General features: G+C 37.1%; 1 protein-coding gene across 2 annotated transcripts in view; it reads right to left on the bottom strand.

Moving 5' to 3' along the window:
* Positions 1-1,396: 1,396 nt before the first annotated feature.
* LOC107101760 (glucocorticoid-induced transcript 1 protein-like) overlaps positions 1,397-21,544 on the bottom strand; it is a 32,103-nt gene continuing 11,955 nt past the window's right edge. Inside the window, exons 4-9 of one of the 2 annotated variants that reach the window (XM_015400803.1) lie at positions 14,512-14,601; positions 12,196-12,321; positions 10,420-10,557; positions 8,060-8,252; positions 5,393-5,513; positions 1,397-3,592 (exon numbers count right to left, since the gene is read on the bottom strand). In XM_015400803.1, the coding sequence (XP_015256289.1) occupies positions 3,241-3,592; positions 5,393-5,513; positions 8,060-8,252; positions 10,420-10,557; positions 12,196-12,321; positions 14,512-14,601 (1,020 nt within the window). In that variant the 3' untranslated portion in view covers positions 1,397-3,240. The remainder of the gene's footprint in view (positions 3,593-5,392; positions 5,514-8,059; positions 8,253-10,419; positions 10,558-12,195; positions 12,322-14,511; positions 14,602-21,544) is intronic. The other variant, XM_015400804.1, reaches the window with a different exon arrangement.

Below are 21,544 nucleotides of genomic sequence, written 5' to 3'. Positions count from 1 at the left end.
ACCAGACTAAACTCGCATTTTGATCGTTTTAATAATCATGATTTATTCTTTAGCAGAATCAAAAATAGCCCTTACCAACATCTTTTTAGATTTATAGCTGGTTTTAAGCTGTCAGTGTAGATTTTGAAATGCAATTTTTTTAAAGTGTGTGTTGCATAATTTTTTATCTGATCATCCTAGATATAAACTAAAAGTATCATTCACTCCCTTTATTAATGTTACAGATAGGATTTCTGTTTTGTGAAGTGAAGGCCTCTTTAACTTGTCATGTCTCTGAGGTTAAACACTGTGGAAACATAAAAATGTCCAAAAGAAGGTTCCTCAACCTTCAGTTCAAAGATTTAGTAAACCCAACCTAAAGTTCTTGCACTGTGAGCATTTATGTGTGACAAATTCAGATGGTGTTTATTTCTTTTTATGTTTACATAAAGTTCTCTTTGTCCAACTAGCATGCTTTTGCTTTAAGTTATGCTGTTGATGTCGCTGCCTTTTTTCCCCCCCAAATAACATTAAACATGCATGCGTTTCACAGTAACTCCTCTTTTTGGGAAACATTTATATTTAGAAGGATTCAATATATCAACAGTATGTTCTAACTTTGACAATGATGCAGCATAAACAAATATATCTCAGCATGAAAGCCTTAACGTATACACAGATAAGACTTATTTGGAGTCTGAAGTATACAACAACCAACCTTTATGCCATTTTCTATTCTGTGTTGCTAAGCTCTAATTTTCATTATGATCGACTATATGAACAGCCTTAACTTGCTTTAAACATGTGAGATGTAATGAATGCTGATTGGTTTGTCCTTGTGTGTACCGATGCCCTTTAAAAAAAGAGAACATATCAACTCAAAAAGAGGCTTTTCTGTTTTCTTTATTGAAAAAAAAAAACACAAGATCTACACAAAAACATGTAAAACACTGAAGAATGGATTCATTATTGCCAACAGCAAATGATTCTTTAAATGTTCAGCACAACATGCTTGTGAATGACAGTCAAAACTCTTGAAACTGCAGGCTGAACAGACTTCAGAAGAGAGGAATGTGTCCCACATGTTATCCTGCTTTTTGTTTGAACAAAGCATTTAAGATAAATCTCAATCAGGGGTCCTTAGCATAAACCTGCAGTGTTTATGCTTTATTATCTCCAAAACGCGCTGAAAATCCTGCTGTAATACCAGCTGTCAAACATCTACACTTATTTATATAACCCAAACTGGAATACATTCTACTTTTTGCACTTCTTTTTTTGCTAAACAAAATCCAATTTCACATTCTTCTGATTGTTTTAATTAACAAACTGGTATACAGAATGGAACAGTGATCATCTTTTCCTTTCCAAGTAAGTGCTAAGGCTTGGGCTAATTAATAAAAAGCAGTTGTTTTTGAAATGTTTATGGGTTGAGCACAGATTGTTTAACCCGTTTAATGGGTTGCTCTGTTGTAGTATTTTGGAAAGTTTAAAGGGAGCAGCCTGCTCAAACCCGCTTCCAACAACCTGGAATTTAAAGTTTTCCTTATATATAGGGAAATGTGTTAAAGTGACTCTGATAAGTTGCATCTACTGGCAGAAGGTCCCTTAGTTTTTTATGATTTGATCAGGGATCAAATGTCAATTTAAAGGAGTGACTTAAAAAAAATTGCTTTATAAAGCTTTATGCATCCAAACTAAAAACTCTGCCATTGCTTCTTTTTGTTTAAGTGGACAATATGTAACGTACTGCCACCAGAGTTTGGCTTTCCAAACTATTTAGGCTCTCTTTTGTTCTTCTTTCAGATTTTGTAATTATCCTGCCACTCACTTTGACTGTTGAACTAAATATACAACTATTATAAGCTTTAAGTCTGAACACAGCTGAAAAAATAGCTGTTAAAAATAGGATCTCTCTCTAAATACATTGGTATTCAATAGTATTAAGGGGTATAAAATGGGCAAACAGATTCTGAAGGTGGTAAATTAACCCAGAGCCTCTTTCGTCACTAAGTTCCTTGAAGTAAAAAAAATAAAAAAAAAACACAAACATTGAGGCACAGAAAATTGCCCTGACATCCCGAATGTGACTGTGTCTTTGTGCCCTTTTGTATTTTGCTTTGGTACACGTGGAATAGCATTGCTACATTATTAGAAAATTCTCAATTCAAATGAAGGTTAAAGTAGCTTATGCAGCTAAGTGGGTTTGCATTAGAGCAAACCTGGAATGTGTCGTAGGCACCTTAAGCTCAACCTGAACAGGTTTAATGTCAAAAATCTGACAAAAAAACAACTCAGTTTTAATGAACCTTCCATTCCTGGAAGTAAACAAAATAAAATAAAATAAAAAATAAAGGGAATTACAAAATATTCCTATAAATAGATAAACTGGGTATTGGTAATGCAGTCACACCGTTTACTTTCTAACTGACCTGAGTTATTGCTTTACACTGGGAAGGCCAATAAAAAAGGGAATCAGAAAGTCATTTGTTTGTGGTTGGTTTCCTGGCCACTGATTAAACAGCTCGTATTTGCATTTTGTGCTCGGCTCATCCGGTTATGCTGGTAATAACACTAGGTGTACATGTTTAGGCCTGGCCCTAAAAAACCCGTTGATGGACAACTACATACAAGTACTGCTGCTTTCTTCTTACCAACATGCAACAAGTACGTTCAAACATACATGTGAGCAAAAGAAAACGCCCTGTAACCTAACAGCCACAGTTTGGTAAAGTATAAGAATTCCCATATGTGTATTAGCTTCAACACTGAACAGCTAATAAGCTAGCTGGATAACATGAACACGATGCAGTTTTAGCTGATATTGCAAGGTTACAATTTTGGATTTTTTTATTTATTTTTATCTTCATAAAATTGCCAACGCTACATATAATTTAATTATTTAGTTCTATTTGTTGCAGAATAAGCAAAAGATTTTCTGCTATATGTGATGATGGATAAGAAGGGATGGAGAGGAGGAGGTTAGTTAGGGATGGGAGGAGAGAGGCTGATGACCAAGGTCAGCAACAATGCCCAAACATCGAGTATTAATCCTAAAACATCAAACAACAATCCTAACAGGAAGTTTCATGCAGCAGGACGCTGATACTCTTTTCAAAGGGCGCTTGTGATTTCCAGAGCCGTGGGCACCCCCTACTGGCTAAGGTTAGGATTATCAGTGTGATTTTTTTTTTTGTGTTGTTTTTTTTTTTTTCTTCCTTTTTTTTTCCCATTCCAAACTACCAGGCTAGTTGCAATGTTTTATTTGTATGTGGTTTGGTCATGAATACCTGAGGACCAGCTGGTGAGGACTACATGCGCTGAGCCGTCTCCTGCGTCAGCGCTCTGGCCGCCTGTGCCTACACTTGACCTCAGGCTAACACTCAGGTCGACGCTCCTTTCTGGGGAGGACAAAAATGCTCCTGGCCCCGTGGGCTGAGATGGGGTCACCTGAGTTGCGTGGCCGCTGCTGACATGAAAACTGGGGCTGATGGGGGAGAACAGCGAGGAGCAGAGGAGTTTGACGGGGCAGAAGGCAGAGCCCCTGGGAATGAAGTTCACCTTGTTTTTGTCGGGACATGAGAACAGAGGGAAGCCTTTTGATTTGCCAGAGCTGAAAAGAAAAACAAGTTACACTTACATTATGACTGTTTTTACTGAAAACAAGATTATAGTGTCACATTTATTTAGTTAGCAACGTTCTTTTAATCCTATTGTCCAGTAAGAATCAAGGGAAAAATAAAGTTTTTATGCAATAACATAATTCATTTGGATGTCAAGGGGTCATCATAAACAAAAAAGGAAAGAAAAAAAGGAAAATGACAAATTCATGATCCAATTAGAAAGCCACTACTTTGCTTTAGGTCTTAGTTTAAAGTCCAAAATCAGGGTCCTTTTGAATTTCAGCTTTGAATTGAGACATGGATATTTATAATTGGGAAGGATGGAGGTTTGTTCTTTCATCCCCTGAAAGCAGTATCAACAAAAGTAATAAAAAACAAAGCAGAAGATAAATGTAAAGTTTAAGAAAAACCAGATCCCTGGTACTGATGTCTCAAAACAACATCCAGTGTAAAATCACATAAGATGCACGTAGGACATCCAGGACGTTCGTAAGTCGGCTTCTTTTTATTTTTTGCTGCTCCTTCACATTGAAAACAATCTTTTCTTTTTTATTCCATACTCTGCTGAGATGGGTGAAGTGGTCAGCAAATCAGAAACTCAAATATCCTGTATATTTCAAACCAGAGAAAGCACCATATTCTTGGACTTTCTCCCTTCAATGAAACTGAATATCATCTCACCATAAGCTATATTTAGTATCATTAAGGTGTTTTTAAATACATTTTAAAAAGCAGAGATAAAAAAAACTGAATGGAAGTTGTATTTTCAACATTTTTCAAACGCCTGTAGTTCATGTGACCTGCCTACAACAAAGAGTAAAAAACTTGGAGCAAATAACAGGCTGAATGAAGTGCATCCGGTTTATATGAAAAGTCTATAATGACGCGCCTCAGGCGGCTTAACGATATCTCGCAATGCCTTACGCTCATCCTGCCCGACGTGTTTTTAATCTTTCCACATGTTTTATGCTGCACGTTTGGCTTGATGCGTGTGAAGAGCCTCTAGAGCGGCTGACACTACAGTTGGCAAATATCCATTTCTGCAGCTGGATGCAGAGTGTCAGAGAAGCTGATGCAGCCGCTGTCTGGAGACGGACGCTACATGCACGCAGTGATCGCTTCTGCAATGCTGTAAGCATTAAACTATGAAAAATGTATATACGTATAATGAGGTCAAACTCCTCTAGTTTTAAAAAGCCAGGAGATTGGGTTGTTTTATGCACAAGGAAAAGAGGGAGTGCTGATCATTATTACTCCACTACAGTTTATAAATACCCGCATTAACTAAAATTCGCAAAACCTGCCAGGGAAAGTTTTTTGATTTTTAAATTCTGGTGCTTATAGTTTTTTCTAGAAATCTAAAAAACTCTTTATATTTACTTTCAGTCGCTATAAACGGCAGCTGGAAAACCCTGACTACCTGGCGAGCTTCAGAAAGCATTAACTGGGGACTCTGGCACCCATCGGTATGTGGCGGGTCTGCCGCTCCGGACAAGAACAGAATATTTCTATTTGGGATCATAATCCTGATAAACTGCATCGTTTACTTTTTTAATAACTCGTCAAAGCAAATAAAACCGTCTGACAGCGTCTGACTTCAATATAAACAGGCGTCTAAGTTGAGGTGTTAGACGCCTTTCTGACATTCAAAATGTGTTCAGTGTGAACACAACTTTATCTTCTTGAGTACCTTGAAGGTTCTTTTCAGGGCTAGAGCATTTGGTATGTTCTAAAACCTTTACTTTATCCAAACACCTGAAATGATGGACAGGCATCCTGGTTCTACTTACACCAGTTCATCAAACACTTTGACCCGCTCACATCCCTCTGGTGGTTCCCGTTTAAACATGTAGCTGTTGTTTGGTTTGGGCGACGTGGCGAATTTGGGGAGAGGAGAACTGCATCCGTTGTCTGAAAACAGAAAACGGAGGAAATGCTTGTGAGGCCTTTTCAGATTATTAGGCAAATTTGGCAAGGCAAATTTATTTGTATAGTACAATTCAGTACAAAGACAATGCAAAGTGCTTTACATGATTAAAATATAGGAAAATAAAACACAATCAGAGCAAGTAGAAGTAAAAATAAAAGAATAAATTATTTAAAAAATGATGCAGAAACAAGAAAGAACATTAAAAGCAGTTGGACTAAAGAAAAGAAAAAAAAAATGAACTAATGATGTTTCTTTCAGTTGAACTTTTCAACTAGAATTAAATTATTAGTTATTAAATTAATAATTAAAAGTGGAAATATGGAGAAACATTATTATGAAAACTAAAACTGCAAGTTTCCTGAATCTGTGCATCTATTATTACCCTCGACCCCCCAAAAAATAAAGCATAAAAGCTTTTCTATTCCATGTGTGACTCTTTGTGTCCCTCTCTTTCACTACTTTATAGTACTTTCATCCACGTTTCTTCATATTTATAACTGAAAACTTCAGTATCTAACCAATCATTAAATGTGAAACCAACCTTATCTCCTGATCTTATCTACCGCTGCAAAGGTCTGAAAATCAGCCACTGTCAATGCCATTTTAGTTCAGTCCTCAATCATAACAGAGTAATACCTCACTTGCAGTTAGGAAATATATCCTAATACTAGTATTAGGAAACACTAAGTCTTTTAAAACAATTAGCATTCAAAATTGACAGGTCAGGGTCCTTGAATATTGGTGTTCATAATGCAATTAGGGAACCCCACGTTAAAACCAATAACTCCAAACCAAGGGGGCCCTGAAAAACACATGCTAAAGTGACTGTCAACAAAAGAAATAATATTAGACGGGTAATTTCATTTGATGACTGATTAACAGGCTTTTGCTGAGCTGAAGTCATCTGAATCAGGTGTGTAATGCAGAGAAACATAAAAAAAACTGCAAGATAGATCTTTATTCAAATTAACCATAAATAAATCAGGAGAATATCTATAAACTCACTCACTTTTACTGCTAGGGCTCCATACCAAACTGTACATTCTGGCTTGTTTGCATTGCATACAGGAAAAATGCTTTTCCATCCTACCACAAATGTAAACATGTAGCGTTTCCCAAACTCTACTGGGGCTTTTACTGGAAATTAAAAACAGAACATATTTCTCCTATTTAAGGACCCTTTTATTGACTCCCTGTTAAATACAGAATATATTTTAAGATCCCCTTTCACACATATAATGCTTTAAAAAAAGTCAATATTGTATCAAAGACGGACTTTGATATAAGACGGACTTCAGGGGGAGTGTTGGCTTAGTGGTTAGAACAGCGCTTGTGCTCTGAAAAGGTTGCAAGTACCCGGTTTGAACCCCACAGCCTCCACTCTGGGTCTCTGAGCAAGACCTGTAACACCACACTGCTCCCCGGGCGCCACACAATGGCAACCCACTGCTCCCCAAGGAGATGGGTTAAATGCAATGGCAAGTTTCTCCAGATTGAGATTAATCAAATTGAATTATTATCAAAAATTTAATTACCTCTAATTGAGTTGAGTCGAAGAGGCAAAATAAGAGAAGACCTTGAAATCTGAATTTATAGAGTGTGTGCAAGGGTAATGCTTAAAACTTGTTCTCTCTGAATGCTCCTACCTAATAAAATGTTATAGAAGACTAAACTGCTGTCATAAAAAGGAGCCATAAAAACCATTAACAGCAGAGCTGATTTCATTCTAGGAATCTGATTCATAATGTGTAGAATATCCACACCAAGTATGTATTCTCAAATTACCATGTTGGATTTTAATTTCTTTTTTAAACAGCCATCGATGCCAATAAGTTCAAAAACATGTATTTAAGCAAGTCAAAAATAATCTCTAAATGTTCTGTAAAAGTCCATCAAGTGATTATATTGTTAACAATATATTTGTTTATCTGAATTTCAGTCTAAAAGCAGACCAATCTTTGATCCCTGCTTTTTTTTCTTTTACTGGACATTTCAGCTAGATCAGTTTAAGATGGAAATGAAACGATTAACCAAACTATTTTAATTCATGAAATTGCGTCTTCCTATTATCAATAATTATGTAATACGCTCGAGGTTCCTTTCTACGGAGCCCCTAAAGGGACATGGAGGGAAAAAATTAACTTTTTTCGCAAAACTATTGCGGGATCTCGCAAAAGTAATTTTTTTCCCCTCCATGTCCCTTTAGGGGCTCCGTACCTTTCAGCTTCGTCTTTCTTCATGCCAAAGAAAGACGAAGCTTATGTGTTTTACGGTTGTGAGGTACAGCTGCTTGCAGCACTGCAACATGGCGATGCCCTCACAAAAAAATGCTTTGTTTTTTCTTTTATGTTTATACTTTTCACATTTGTAATTACCGTATATTTATTGATAAGATGATTGATTATTGGTAACTTAAAGCTATGTCGGGAAAAATCTGATTTCATTTTATAGAAAAAAGTAAGATGCAATTTCATGAATTAAGGTAGTTTGGTTAACCGTTTCATTTCCACTTTAACTGAACGCCTACCTTTATCTGTTTCCTCAGTGGAGCAGGGACTTCCATCAGGGGAGTGAAGGAGGTCAGAGCTGCAGGGCAGGGGAGATGGGCTTGATTCACCACTTGACGGGGCCTGAGTGTCTGTGTCACGTGTATCACCGTTACTGCTGCTATAGCGGTGCGGGGGAAAGGGGGGGCGGCGGCCATCCACCGCCTCCATGGCCTGTAAGGTCAAAAAGGAGATGGTGAGAAGTCATGCGTTAAAGTTTGTGACTCCCAGCATGGCAGAGAGGTCAGGCTTTTAAAGAAGACACAGCCCTTCCTCCACAACCCTCAGAGAGTAATTCAAGTACTGATACCAACAGATGGAGAGGTTTTCAGTCAAACAGCTCACTCTCTACATGACGTCACATTCAATCCAAAACGCCATCGAAAATGTTCCAAATCCTAAAACATCTCCAGCTAAAAGCCCTCTGATGTGTTTGTCTAAAGGGATACTGGAGAAGCAAACACCACAGCAGATGGTGCTTGAGAACAGCGGGAGGTGAATTGTGTGCAGCTTTGGCTCTGCTGATTGAAAGGAGAGAGCAGGAAGAAGGCAGAGTGCACAGCAAGCTGTAAATCTGTAGGTGAGTGCGTGTGTTTGTGGGTTTCAGCCATGTGGGTGTGGAGCATCACAGCCCTGCCAAGGTTTACAACCTCATATCAGCCCTTATTTACAGGCCTCTAAGCAAGTTAACTCCAGGAGACTGAAATATATGTAAGAACTAACTTTATAAGCCTGTCTTTGCATGAATCTAATAAATCTTAAGCATGACTAACAAGTTGAAAGGTTTGGCAACTATTAATTGTTTATTAGTTCCTTTAGCAATTCAAAAAGTTCGGCTGTGTGCCTCATATTCTGAGACAATGTGTAAAATGTTGACATTCACTTGGCAACAAAACTTTTGCACACTTAAGTGCCCAGGAGAAATAGATGCCGAGCAGGGAGGTGTTTGTACATAGCTGAATTTGCAAGGAGTTGGCACAATGACAGTAGGCATCAGGGGACAATTATGAAACCATCAGGGTCCCATAAATTTAAGGCATAGCTGACTTTTAAATAGCAAAGGAAAGCTGAAACATTAGAAAACACCCAGTTGAACTGCAGAGCTGTGTAACAGGGACTGCTTTCTCAACCTATAAGGCTTGATGTCACCTCTGGTCCTGATATGGATACTACACACCCAATTACAGACATGCTGCTTAGGGTTTTTTTAGTTTAAAAATATTTTTAAAAAATCCTACACTGAATCAAGGATTCAGCTCAACTTTAAAAAACACAATTTACTTTAAAATTCCCTAATAGAAAAATAACATCTGTTGAGATATGTGCCACGTTACATTTTTCTGTGCAAAAAACTAAAACTCCAAAGGTTTTAGTGTGAGCTAAAAACTGTCTTAAACAAGTATATATATATTATTTGCTGCAATATGTACAAAAACAGATATTCTTTAAAACAGAAAGAATCAGCTCTGAAACTTAAATCTACGTCGGGAAAAATATGATTTCATTTTATTGAAAAAATACTAGTTTTAATTCCTATTTTTCTTAAAAGTAAAAAAATAATAATGTAGTAAAAAAAAAAAATCTATAGTCAGGTCAGGGCTTTGTAAAACTGGTGTTTAAAAATCGGAAAACACATTTCTGATTAGGAAATTTCTTGTACACACAGTGACTTTCCTTATAGAGGAGTTGCACTGTAGGCCTACATGAGGCCAGTGGATGATAATGTGCAATTATTCCAGATCCTGTCGTTCATTTTCAACATCAGGACAAGATGTTGTCTGTATACCCAACATGCTATTTAACTAGGCCTCTTTGGTTGCTGAACTTCATTTCCTTCTTTTCCTGACAGTCTGAACCTTCAGCAACCTTATCAATCCACTTGCGATGCCACCATCTTTCCTCTTAGATGCCCACATTAAACACTTCAACTAAATAAATCATTTAAGAACCCACCTCTGCTCTGGCTGTGAACTAAATTACTTCCAATATGGAAATTTCTTTCTATCGATTTGTGAAAGAGATAAAAAACTTGTGCAGAGGCAGAATTGTGTCACAACTGAATCACAGAAGTGTGTTGGAGGTCAGTGTGACTCAAAGCCTTTTTTTTCCACGACTGATTACAAACACTGATCCTCGGAGACTGTTTTCTATGGTTATTCTTCTGTGTGGTTAGGGGCAGATTGTGAACATTCCTACCCATCTATCACATTAGTCAGATATTAAACTTTGTGAGTAAAACATTACATGATTTTATCATAGCGCTGCAATATAACCATCACTGTCCAGTAAATTATTACAATTCATAGCCAAATATATCTCTGGTGCGAGCACAAATTTCTACCTGCAAGCCAGGCTCCCAGTCGTCTCTTATGAATACGTTTTCCAGCTCATGGTTGATCCCCTCCACGCTGCTCGGCACTCTGCATATGAGCGACTTGTGCACCGGGGTTGACGTTAGAGTTGATGAAGTTCCCTTGTACTATGACAGAAGATGAGATTTGTCCATTATGGGATCTGTTTTCAAATATTAAGCCCTTTTTAGAGCTAGATTAAAAAATAATCCCATTCCCCAGGCAACCTATACACCTCTCAATCATTTCTGCCAGTTAGTTGAGGTAGTGGTTTAAATGTTCCTTGAAGAATTGTGATACCCCCAGAAGAAGTGATAACTCATCAGGTACAGATTCATATTTATGAATAAAAATAATTGCTTGTTGCTAAACAGTTATCAATACTGCGGTAAATTAGCATTCATCAATGTATTTGCTTGTTCTATGTTGATTAACGATTATACAGTATGCACATAAATATATTTTTGAAGCAACTCTTTAAATTATGAATCGCATTTAAAGCCGAGTACTGTCCATGTGCTCTACAGCAGAGGTCCCGATGCGAGGGGTCTGAATGTACATATTACAAAATGTTCACTTTTCAAAAAGTCTGAATTGAGCCACTTGCATATGTGTTACTAAATAAAATACATAAATTATTGTTTTCAAAGCATTGTGGACAGTCATGCAGCATTTTATCTGACTACATCAGCGCAATGTAATGCAAAACGATGCGTCCTTACAGACTTACATCAGCATTCAAAGCCCTGTGCTATCTGCTTTTTCTTACCTTCCTTTTCATTAGTATGATGTGGTTATTATACTGCAATCTCTTATTTCTCAATAGTTTAATAATTACACAAAGACACCGGCATCTACTGTTATGTTTTTGTTTTGTTTTTTCTCTGAGCCGTTTAGAACATTTCTAGTGACAGTCCCTTATAGATAAGTAAATATTCGGTTGCTGTGTGGGATCTGTATTCTCCTCCTGAATGTGTTGGGTGCTTTGGTCTCCTGAACCATTAAGACAGAAGTTGTATCGCATGTATTATATTATGAAACACCATGTAAACAGAAGTGGATCGTTGATGTTGCATAATGATGACTGGAAGTGTCCGAAATATGTTTGGAACCATAAAGTGCATACATCTAGGTTAGAGGGCTGTTTTTAACCAGATCCTGGCTGAAATGAGAAGACGGGAGTTATGGTTACAAACATATCAGTATTCCTGTTAGTTTGTGAAGCAGTTCAGTGTCTCTCTCTTCCTGGGTGGAAATCTGCTAATGAATGAGCTGCTGAGTAGAGGGAAAGGCATGCCCAGACACATTCCCCGTCCTCAGTCTCCTTTTGACTTCAGTGACCGCTGACATCAACTTGGCATGTTTAATTAAGTCAGTGCAACAGATATCATACATTTCTAACAAATATTCTGATATTTTTTTTCACTTATTACAAATACATAAATCTTAACCTATAGATATGATTAACTTAATAATAACTTACAAGTATGTGAATTTATTGGTACAGAACTTCACTATATTTGCTGATAACAGAAGGTTATGGAGAATGATTTCCTAAACTAAATTGTTTGCAGTTTTCTAATCTTCAGCAGCTGTGTTGCAGTTTTGTAACCGTCCGTTTCATTTCAGTGTTTTCATCCAAACTGCTTAGCTCCCTTATCATATCGGAGCAGCTTGGATAAAATCTTGCACCACCTAATTTGAGTGAATGGAAATGTTTTTACCTCAACAGTGCATGACAGAGCCGTGTGACATGAGAAACCTACCTGTGATTGGCATGCAGCACTGTGCTGTGCCGGTTGTGGCAGCTGCAGCGAGCTCTGCTCCCTGTCTTTGCTCTGCCGGGTGACCTGTTTGCCGCGCTGCAGCTGCAGTCTCAGTTTAGCAATCTGCTGAAGGGGAAATAAGACCAAGTCAGTAAACCAGCAGGTCACAATCATCAACCACTGCATGAAAAACTTATGATAGAAGCTACAAGCTACTATTTCATGATATAAATCTAAATAAGCAGAATATTTAGTGGAATTTATGGATTAAAAAGGTTTATTATAGCAAAAGGACATCAACGTCAATACTTATCTCATGTTTTGTTAAATTACAACAACAAATTTTATGTACTTTTTGGGGGGATTTTTATATGACAAAATAAGACAGCATATTTGTAAAGCAAAAGGAAAATAATACATGGCTTAAAAAAAAAAAAAACATTTTTGCTGTGTTTTTTTTATTCTGTCCCCTTTACCCTAAAAACCTTAAATAAAATCTATTGACCAAGACAGGACATGGATGTAGTTAAACAGGTAAATTCTGGAAGACAACCTGTTATAAGCTGCCTTATGACTGGGAGCTGAGCTCAAACAAGACCTAAAAGAATTTATCATGATGATGGATTACTGAAATAAACAACTATTTTAGTAATCAATTAATTGTTAGGTGGAGTATAGAGACTTGAAAACATGCCATTTGCTAAAATAATAACCAACTCAGGGCAGTTATGCATCCAAAACTGTATGTACAAAATATGCATTTTGAATTTTAGATTGAAAATGTGTGTGGTGTAAATGGGCTCTATTCAATGCTCCCCAAGAGGCAGAGTTTCTTCTTTAGCTGGTTCAAATTCTGAAATTCTCATATAAAGCAACTTTTGCAATTAAATTATCAATAAAAAAAACCTTGCGATAAAAAAACATTGATTAGCTAGACTGTCAGTAGCAGCCTTGGATGGGACATGTAAATAAAAATGGAGGACACCGATCACCCAACCTTAAAAAACAAACTATTCTGCAGAGACAAAAAATCGTAAAGTGCAAACCTAGTAGAGACATATCCAAACAGACTTACTAAAACTAAATGAGACAAACTAATGAGACACTACTTAGATTTTCATTTAGTAAAAAAAAAAAAGCTAGAAAATTTGAGAATCTTTATTTTCACTTCACATTTATCTTCTGCTTAGTTTTGGTCGTTAACAAAAAATCCCAATAAAACAGTTGGAGGTTTATGACCGAATGTGATGTGTGCTTTTGCAAGACTCTGCTGCTACCTGAAGGTTTCAAAACAAACTCGACTTCAGTGTTGATGCAAGTCAGAATATTTCTAGAGTCAGTCTTACATGCCTGGTGATGAAATAAGTTGGGTCAGTGGGTGTTTCTACATCTGGCCGAGTATCAGCAAAACAACAGGATACCCTTTGTAGGACCAACAGACACGGTTGTGCTGTGCAGACAAAGGTGTGGTTCTTCACTGCAGATCTTGTACTCCAGGCAACACAGTCAACAAAGAGACGTGCTCCTTTCAAAAATGTCCTCCCACACGTTAAATTGCAAAGGTTAGAGAGCAAGAATCCAGCTCACAGCATTCACTTAGTGGAAGCAGTCGATAATGACAAGTCCAGACAGCCCATGTGTAATCTTAGTTGATGAGAAAAGGAAGATTTTCCTGGCTGTTCTGGGTTATTGATTGTCAGGCCAAGTCCCGGGGATTGTCTTTTTCAAGCAGCTGAATTTGCATCAACTTAAGAGTTATGCTTAAATAAAAGAGGAAGTCATGGTATAGAAACTATTGCAGTTGTATTTCATAAAACATGTAGCTCCATAACCTATTCTATGCAAAAACAGTTTTTCCTTTACAACATACCAAATCAGGTGGAGCTCTAAAGGAAAAAAAAACTTCCTTAGCTTACTTTGAAAAACATAGCCAACTGAGCACTGCCTTCAGCCCTGTAAGGAGCTCCTGCAGAGCTTAAAAAACAACCGTCCATAATGAGATTCACACTGCAGTCATACAGGAACAGAGGGAAGACGGAGGTTAAATTTAGCCTGTGGTCTGGAGGGATGGAGTCCATGTGGTTAGCTGGATGGCCTGCCAAGGCCAGCAGATAGACAGGGGTGGAAACCAACTTTCAGGAGAGTAACATTTAGGCTGACCTCAGACTCTGACAAATAAAAACAAGCCAAGTAAATGGAGAACCTCAAGAATGGCAGAAATATTTTCTTTAAGCAGCTGTGTGAATATAATGACTTGTTAGTTGTAGGAATCAGCAGTGACCTTAAAGATCGAAAGGTCAAAACAAGTTAAAATACCTCTTTCAGATGATCTGCGCTCCCCCAAGAGGCGGACCGCTGGTGAGGACTTCCCAGTTCAGCTGCCTCATCAGTCCAGAGACCTGGAGTCTAAAAAAATATATAAAACACACAACAGCATGTTACAAAACTATTTCTTATTGTACGAAGAAACAGCTTACATATTTCTTACATATTTATTGGAATGAACAAGTTACACATTTTCTGGAGAACAGACAAAAAGGAGTGTAAATCTTTTTTATGCAATGCAAAATGTATTCAAATAATTTTTTTATATCTAGGTGAATGTAAACAAAAAGACAGGTTCACATTTGATTTGATGGATTTTACCCTGATTAAACTGAATGTAAATAAAAAGGGGTTACCAAATTCAAACAGTCAAAATAAGAGAACAAACATTTACAGCTACACAGATTTTTTTTAAGCAGACCCTTTCTAAATACAGACTGTACAACCCATCATCCAAGAAGATATTTAAAGATGTATATAAAATCTGGGTATAACCGAGACTATTTAAGGCAGCGGTATCCAAACATTTTGTTCTATAACAAAACAAAAAAACAGATGTGCAAATACATTACCGTTACATTTTTCTCCTAAATTAGTGTTTGTTCAACTTGGATCCAAACTTTGTTATAATACCTCAGATTTTGCCAAGATCTATAGTTTGCATTTTCATTTATCAATAAGCATGAGAGAGAGAAAAAAAAACTGAGGGTGTTTGACTAAGCTTTCTTACTGAGCTGCAGAACAGAATCTGAGCCAGAGATTCCTCTAGAAGAGACTCTGTCTCTAATCATGTTGACGCGCAGTGGCCTCAGCCCTCGGTCACACTGGATGTGGAAACAGTATGTAAGCTAGGTGCAGGGACTGTGGCGATTCAGAACCGCACCACAGAGTGCGCCGCGGTGCATTTCTGAAGTGCCCCAGATGCGTTCTGCTGCTTGCCACCACATCAATCTAGAGCAGAACAGATCATTCACGCAGAAAGTCAGCTGATAAAAAGCAAAGTGGGTCCTCTCCAGTTTACAAATGAAAGACTACACGTGCAGACAGTGGATCACATTTTCTGGACTTTTATGTAATAAAAAATATTTTCATGATGTTAAAAGACATACCGGTATACATATGCCATAATACATGACACAAGCATTAAAGTTACATTATGCATGTTTTTAATAAAAAATATCTTTAAAATTGCATTTTTATTAGACTGTGACTAAAACATCATTTGATGAGCAGACTGACACCTCAGTAGTTCAGCGCCGATACATCTATAAGCCTGTAGCCTATTTCCCTGAATCTACTCTGGGTGGAAAGTTCCCGCAGTTTGGTGGATGTGACGTCATGCGCATTAATATTGAATAGGTCCACAAAAAATTGAAGCATTACATTCAAGCTGCTGCCCCCGCGACCCGACCCCGGATAAGCGGAGGAAGATGGATGGATGGATGGATGGATACATTCAAGATGAATTTCATGGATACTCAGTAGAAACCAGCTAAGCTCAGACACCAATCGCAACTCACAAAAAAAAAAAAATTAATTGCCACGTATGAGTGCGAGCTACGAGATCAAGCAGGGGAGAGCTGCATTTCTGTGTTTTGACCACAGGTGGCAGTATCATTACAAAATCTGAATATTTTAACTCAAAATCTAAACAAATCAAAAATCGAAACTCGATCCAAACAAAAGAAGAGAGACCCATGAGACGCAAGCTACTAGCCAAATACCTGGTTTGTTGTTCTATTTAAAGCCTACAGGTACACCACTATAGCACAATGATGCAATCCTGGCTTGAGCACAGTTCAACCATTCAGTGAAAACACTCCCAATGGATTAGGGTACCAGGTACACAGCATGGCCCTTTGACACTGGCTCCACATCCAATGGAACCTCAGTGTAAACAGTGTAAAAGAAAATATAAAGCAGCCCTTCCCAGCTAGCTTAGTGTGTGAGCCTGTGCAGAAGGTAGCGCTAACTGTGTATAGCTCTGCTATTACCTGAAAGGTAATCAACTTCCTTTACAACGTAGTACATTTATCCATTAAATTGTTCTGGAATGCACCACCGGTCTTCTTACACTCATAAATAGTAACACTAGTTAAAGAAATAAGTGAAACCACAGGGTATTAATAAGCTAAAAGTGTTTCACTCTTTTGCCAAGATGCTAACCTGGATGTTACCACATGAGCCACAATGTTTACAAGGGATTTTAGGAATTAATGACTCTATGAAAAAAATTCAGATACATAATCAACTAAATATTAAGAGCAAAATGTCAGAAAAATTCCTGATTTCTACTTTGGAAAATTCTGATTTAAAATATAACATTTACAAAATAATGCTTTATCTACCGGTTATAAACAGATTAGAGAACATACCGACTGTTTTAATTTTGTTCAATTTTGTGTGGTTTTTATTTAAGTGGTATAAACTAGTGTTGTGCCAATGCCATTTTTTGGCCCAGATACTGATACCCAACACCTGGCTGTGCAATATCGGTCGATACCGAGACTGTTTGAAATTGATGTGTGTGTATATATGAACAACTGCATACTACTTGGATGTAAAATAATTGCCATCATGGCTTTGTGAAGCTGCTGCCTGTCTTTGTGAAGAAAGAAAAAGACTAATACAAAGTGAAGTTTTTTATTGCCTACCTTGAATGTGTGACAATAGTTGAATAAACTTTTGGCTCTCAAAATGGTATCGGTGCCCTATTTGTTGGGACTCGCCGTTACCAATACCACTTTTTTAGGGCCCCGATACTGATTTTGGTGCAAAACTAGTATAAACCTGATTCAATATTTTTTATTTGAGTTTAATTCTTTTGTTTATAAATTTTTCATTTTGCAGAGATGTGGTATATGTTTCATTGCATATATGTAAGCAGAGCTTTTTGTAGGAGAGAGATCCAATAAACCTCTTTCAGCTTTTGTTCTTTAATACAACTATATTAGGACAACACAAAAAAAGCTTGAAAAAAATTTACCAGATCATTAATTGCATAACAGTGTACCATCTGGAAATCATGATCAGGGGCTGAAAATATATCCTCCTGAGGGCTGCAAGTGGCCAATGAACAACACTTTGGACTCCCTGATTAATAGACTTAAACAGACATGATCAAAAACAAAACGTTACTTTTTAAATCGCTCAGAAAACCCAGATTAATAAAAACTAAATGCAAAAAAATTGAAGATTTTAGTTAAAGTGCTCAAAAACTCAGCTGGAAGTTTAATACCCAGAATCAATGAAAAGTTCAGGTTACGGCACAGTGTCCCTGAGGGAAACGCTCTTTAACGAGGAGAATCATTTTTTTTTCCATAACGAAGCAGAGTTGCACCAAACTATGTGTTGCAAGACACTGATCTCGCATATTTGTCCTCTGACAACACAACCACCCTCACAAACCTCAGTCAGTTCTAAATTAAATAGTATTTAAGCTTACTTTCCATAAAGACATCTTTGTCATTTAAAAAAATGACATTTACCACAATTTTTTTTCCTTTTGTTTGTTTCTTTACCTTTGTGCATTACTACAATCTGCTGTAACTGCAAGTATAACTGTTGGGATAACCACAATGAATAAACCAATTAATAAAACATTCAGCTGTTCATAGATGAGTACGATGATGTATGTAGATCAGTACAAAACAACAGCAGGCACACATACATTTCCGCCTAGAGACACAGAGGTAGTTCTGTCTCCATGAACATGGACCTGTGCTGAAAAAGACGAGGCAACGGTTAAGGTATGTAAATTAATGCAAAAACAAAACAAAAAAAGGAGAGGATGTTTCATAGGCTTGGTAGAAACCACATACTTCCCCCTGATTATGTCTATCAGCGGTGGCCCTGCTCCTACAACCCCAGCACAGCGCCTCAACACATCGTAAATGTCAACGCCTCTACGCTGCCTTTTGCATCACTCTGCACAACAAAATCTTCTTTCTCTAAACAGCGTAAAAAGTCTTGCCCTGCAATGTGGAATATCACCCAGTGGATAATGTCGAACACCCATGAAGTTCTCTGAGCTGGCTCGTTGGCAGTGGTTACCCCAGAAAAGGACACATATAAAATGGTTGCTTGTGCTCTCTTAAAAAGGGACCTCTGTGCTTGGCCATGCTGGATGGCAGATGTGTAACTAGCCTTTAGCATTAACATTTCGTCCATGGCCTCTGGAATGACTTGTGCAGTTTGATGTTTCTGCCAAACATTCAGGAACTCAAGGCAGAGTTGAATCTGTTCTTCCTAAATGCAAATTGATAAAAAGGGCACACTGGTTTTCTGGAGCTGAGTCCTGAGGAAAAAAAATTGCAAGTTTAATTGATAAACTGAAACTTCTTGCTACAAGTTTCTGAATGAACTATAAAAGTCATAAGTTTAAAAAGTTTAGTTCTTTCTCTTGTTGGACTAATTAAAAAACGAGAGAGAAATAAATTAAAAGATTCTGTGCAGATGTCTGGATTTTTTTGGACTTTCTAATATCATAATAGGGTGTGTGAGTGTATATATATATATATATATATATATATATATATATATATATACATACACACACACACACACACACACAAATACAGCTAAAACGTAAGAAAACAAAAGATGGAGCCTTTCTTGTCTGTGTGTGACATCAAATCAAAATACAACTTTTTTCTTATTTTAAGTCAGTCAGTAAAAACTAAATTATTTATATGTGCTATTTATAATTTCAGAATCAACTTTTCCTTTTTGTTTTTTATTAACTTTGTTAATTAAAACGTTACTAATGTTTCCTCCCATTTGGTAGAATAGTCTTTAAATCAATGACTTGGATCAGATGTTTAAGGCATCCATCCCTGTCCTTATAATAGGGCCCATTTCTCTTGCCAGAACTTGATTTACTGAAGCTCCACTCAGATTATTCCTTCATTCAGTGACTTAATGTGTGTTTATGATACCATTAACAGAAAGGCCCTGAAGCGTAATGTAAAGGTTCTGGTCAACCCAGCAATATTACATCTACTGGTTCACCTCAGGGGAGGAGTAGGGTAATTATAAACCCAACATTCATATCTAAAAGGTGGAATAATGGGACAGTTTGCAGGTATGCATAGAGCAGAAAACAGTGTTTCACCCTCCAATATTTATCAGATTAAAGAAATACACTGATCAGCAAAACCTGATGCAGACAGCACACAAACTATGGCATAACTAAACTTTGTTTTTGTTTAAAGCAATACGGATCGCCTCCCTCCTTAATGACTGCACACAGAGCATTTATGTGTTTGGTTCCCCTAACAGTTTCTTATCAAAACATTTGATCCTCCTTGATCTCAGTGGATCAGCTTGTATGATGTAAATACTCAAAGTGATCAGTAACGGGGGTTTTATTATTGTGTGTTTATTGTGGAACTGTAATGTGACTGGGGCTAAGGCTTCATCACGTTTACTACAATTATTTTTAAGCTTCTAATCAACATCTAAATGACTCAGTTTATTATGTATACTGCAATCAAATGCAGCACATCGAGCTTTTTAATCCTGTGACAGCAACAGACTAATGTCTGAAAAAAAACAATGAGTGGCTGGGAAATAATTTCTTTCAGATCAATATAGAAAAGCAGAAGCCATTGTTTTAGTCTGGATGAGCCAAAACACCACAGAGCATGCTAAGAAAAAAAAAAAACTTTGGTGTTATGGACTATTTTAACAGCCATATGACATCAACTAACTAAAAAAAAAAGTCAATGTCCTTGTTTAAAATACGCCAAAATAATAGACGAAGAGTCTAGGAAGACTTGTAGGGTTTTATTTGTAGCAGTATATGTGATTGAAATGTTTATACAGAGACACGAGGTAAAATAAACCATTTGCCTGCTTCTTAATTAAGATCCTTTTCTGAGCTTTGTTAAAAAAAACAAGAAAAATGATTACAGATCAGCAGCCCTTACAAACTGTTTTAATGGTCCCATCTTGGGTCTAAAGACATTTCAGAGTTGCTGATCAGGTATGAACCGTGTTGAAAACGTAATCACAGACCTGTTCAGTCAGTGCTCCCATAACTAAAACTAAACAGGGGGATATAGTAATTGTTTTGGTTTTTTTATCTCATCGGCTTTGGAACGGCCTGCACACCTGACAGGTGCAAACCCGATGGTTTGTTTATACCACTCCTGACCGTTCCATATAAAGGTAGCAGACAGCAAACTTCAGAGAAGAAAAGTGTAGGGCTGAAACAATTAATCAGAATAATCGTGATTACGATTAATTGATTACTGAAATAATTGTCAACTAATTCAGTAATCGATTAATCGTTAACTGGAGTATAGAGACTCTAAAACCTGCCTTTAGCTGACAGAGCAACAGTAATTATACCAAAACGTAAAAAAACAAAAAAAAGTTAACATTTTGCATTTAAGATAAAAAAATCTTTTTCGTCTGTCAATATGTTCTATCCACAGAACTCCTCAAGTTGAAAAGTTTTACTTTCACCTGATTTACATTCGTAAAAAGCCTTCTTTTAAGGAACCTTTTGCTATTTGATCATTACTCCATTAATCGAAGAAAATCAACAGATTAATCGATTTGCAAAATAATCGTTAGTTGCAGCTCTAGAAAAGTCACAACCGTAAATAAAATGCCAGTGGGGTTGGTGTTTAGCGCATTGCTTTTGGCTTTTTTTTTGGCCAGTAACTGAATTAATCTAAAATTGTGTCTTAAAAAACAAAGACACACATACTCAGATTGTAAAGTATGAGGTCTGAAATTATATCATCTTTAAATTCCATCCCTGAATTCTCCCCAGTTTAAGTTACAAGACAGAAAACGTGTTGCTTATTATCATTTTTCTAGTGACTACATTTCTACTCAAAACTTTGTCACATACCCCCACCTTTATTTACTTGAGAGGACGTTTTTACAAAGCAATGTCTTGGACCTGCAGCCATAACTGTGTGCTTTGTGAACAGACAAGCGTGCCAGGTGCTGTGCCTGATAATATAATGGTGTACAGATAAAACTCATGGCCTGCAGCTTGCTTCCTATT

This window comes from Cyprinodon variegatus, unplaced genomic scaffold (assembly GCF_000732505.1).
Source record: "Cyprinodon variegatus isolate N-32 unplaced genomic scaffold, C_variegatus-1.0 Scaffold1148, whole genome shotgun sequence".
Taxonomy (NCBI): Eukaryota; Metazoa; Chordata; class Actinopteri; order Cyprinodontiformes; family Cyprinodontidae; genus Cyprinodon; species Cyprinodon variegatus.
Note: the sequence above shows the minus strand (reverse complement) of the source record. Positions and strands in the feature narration are given on the sequence as shown.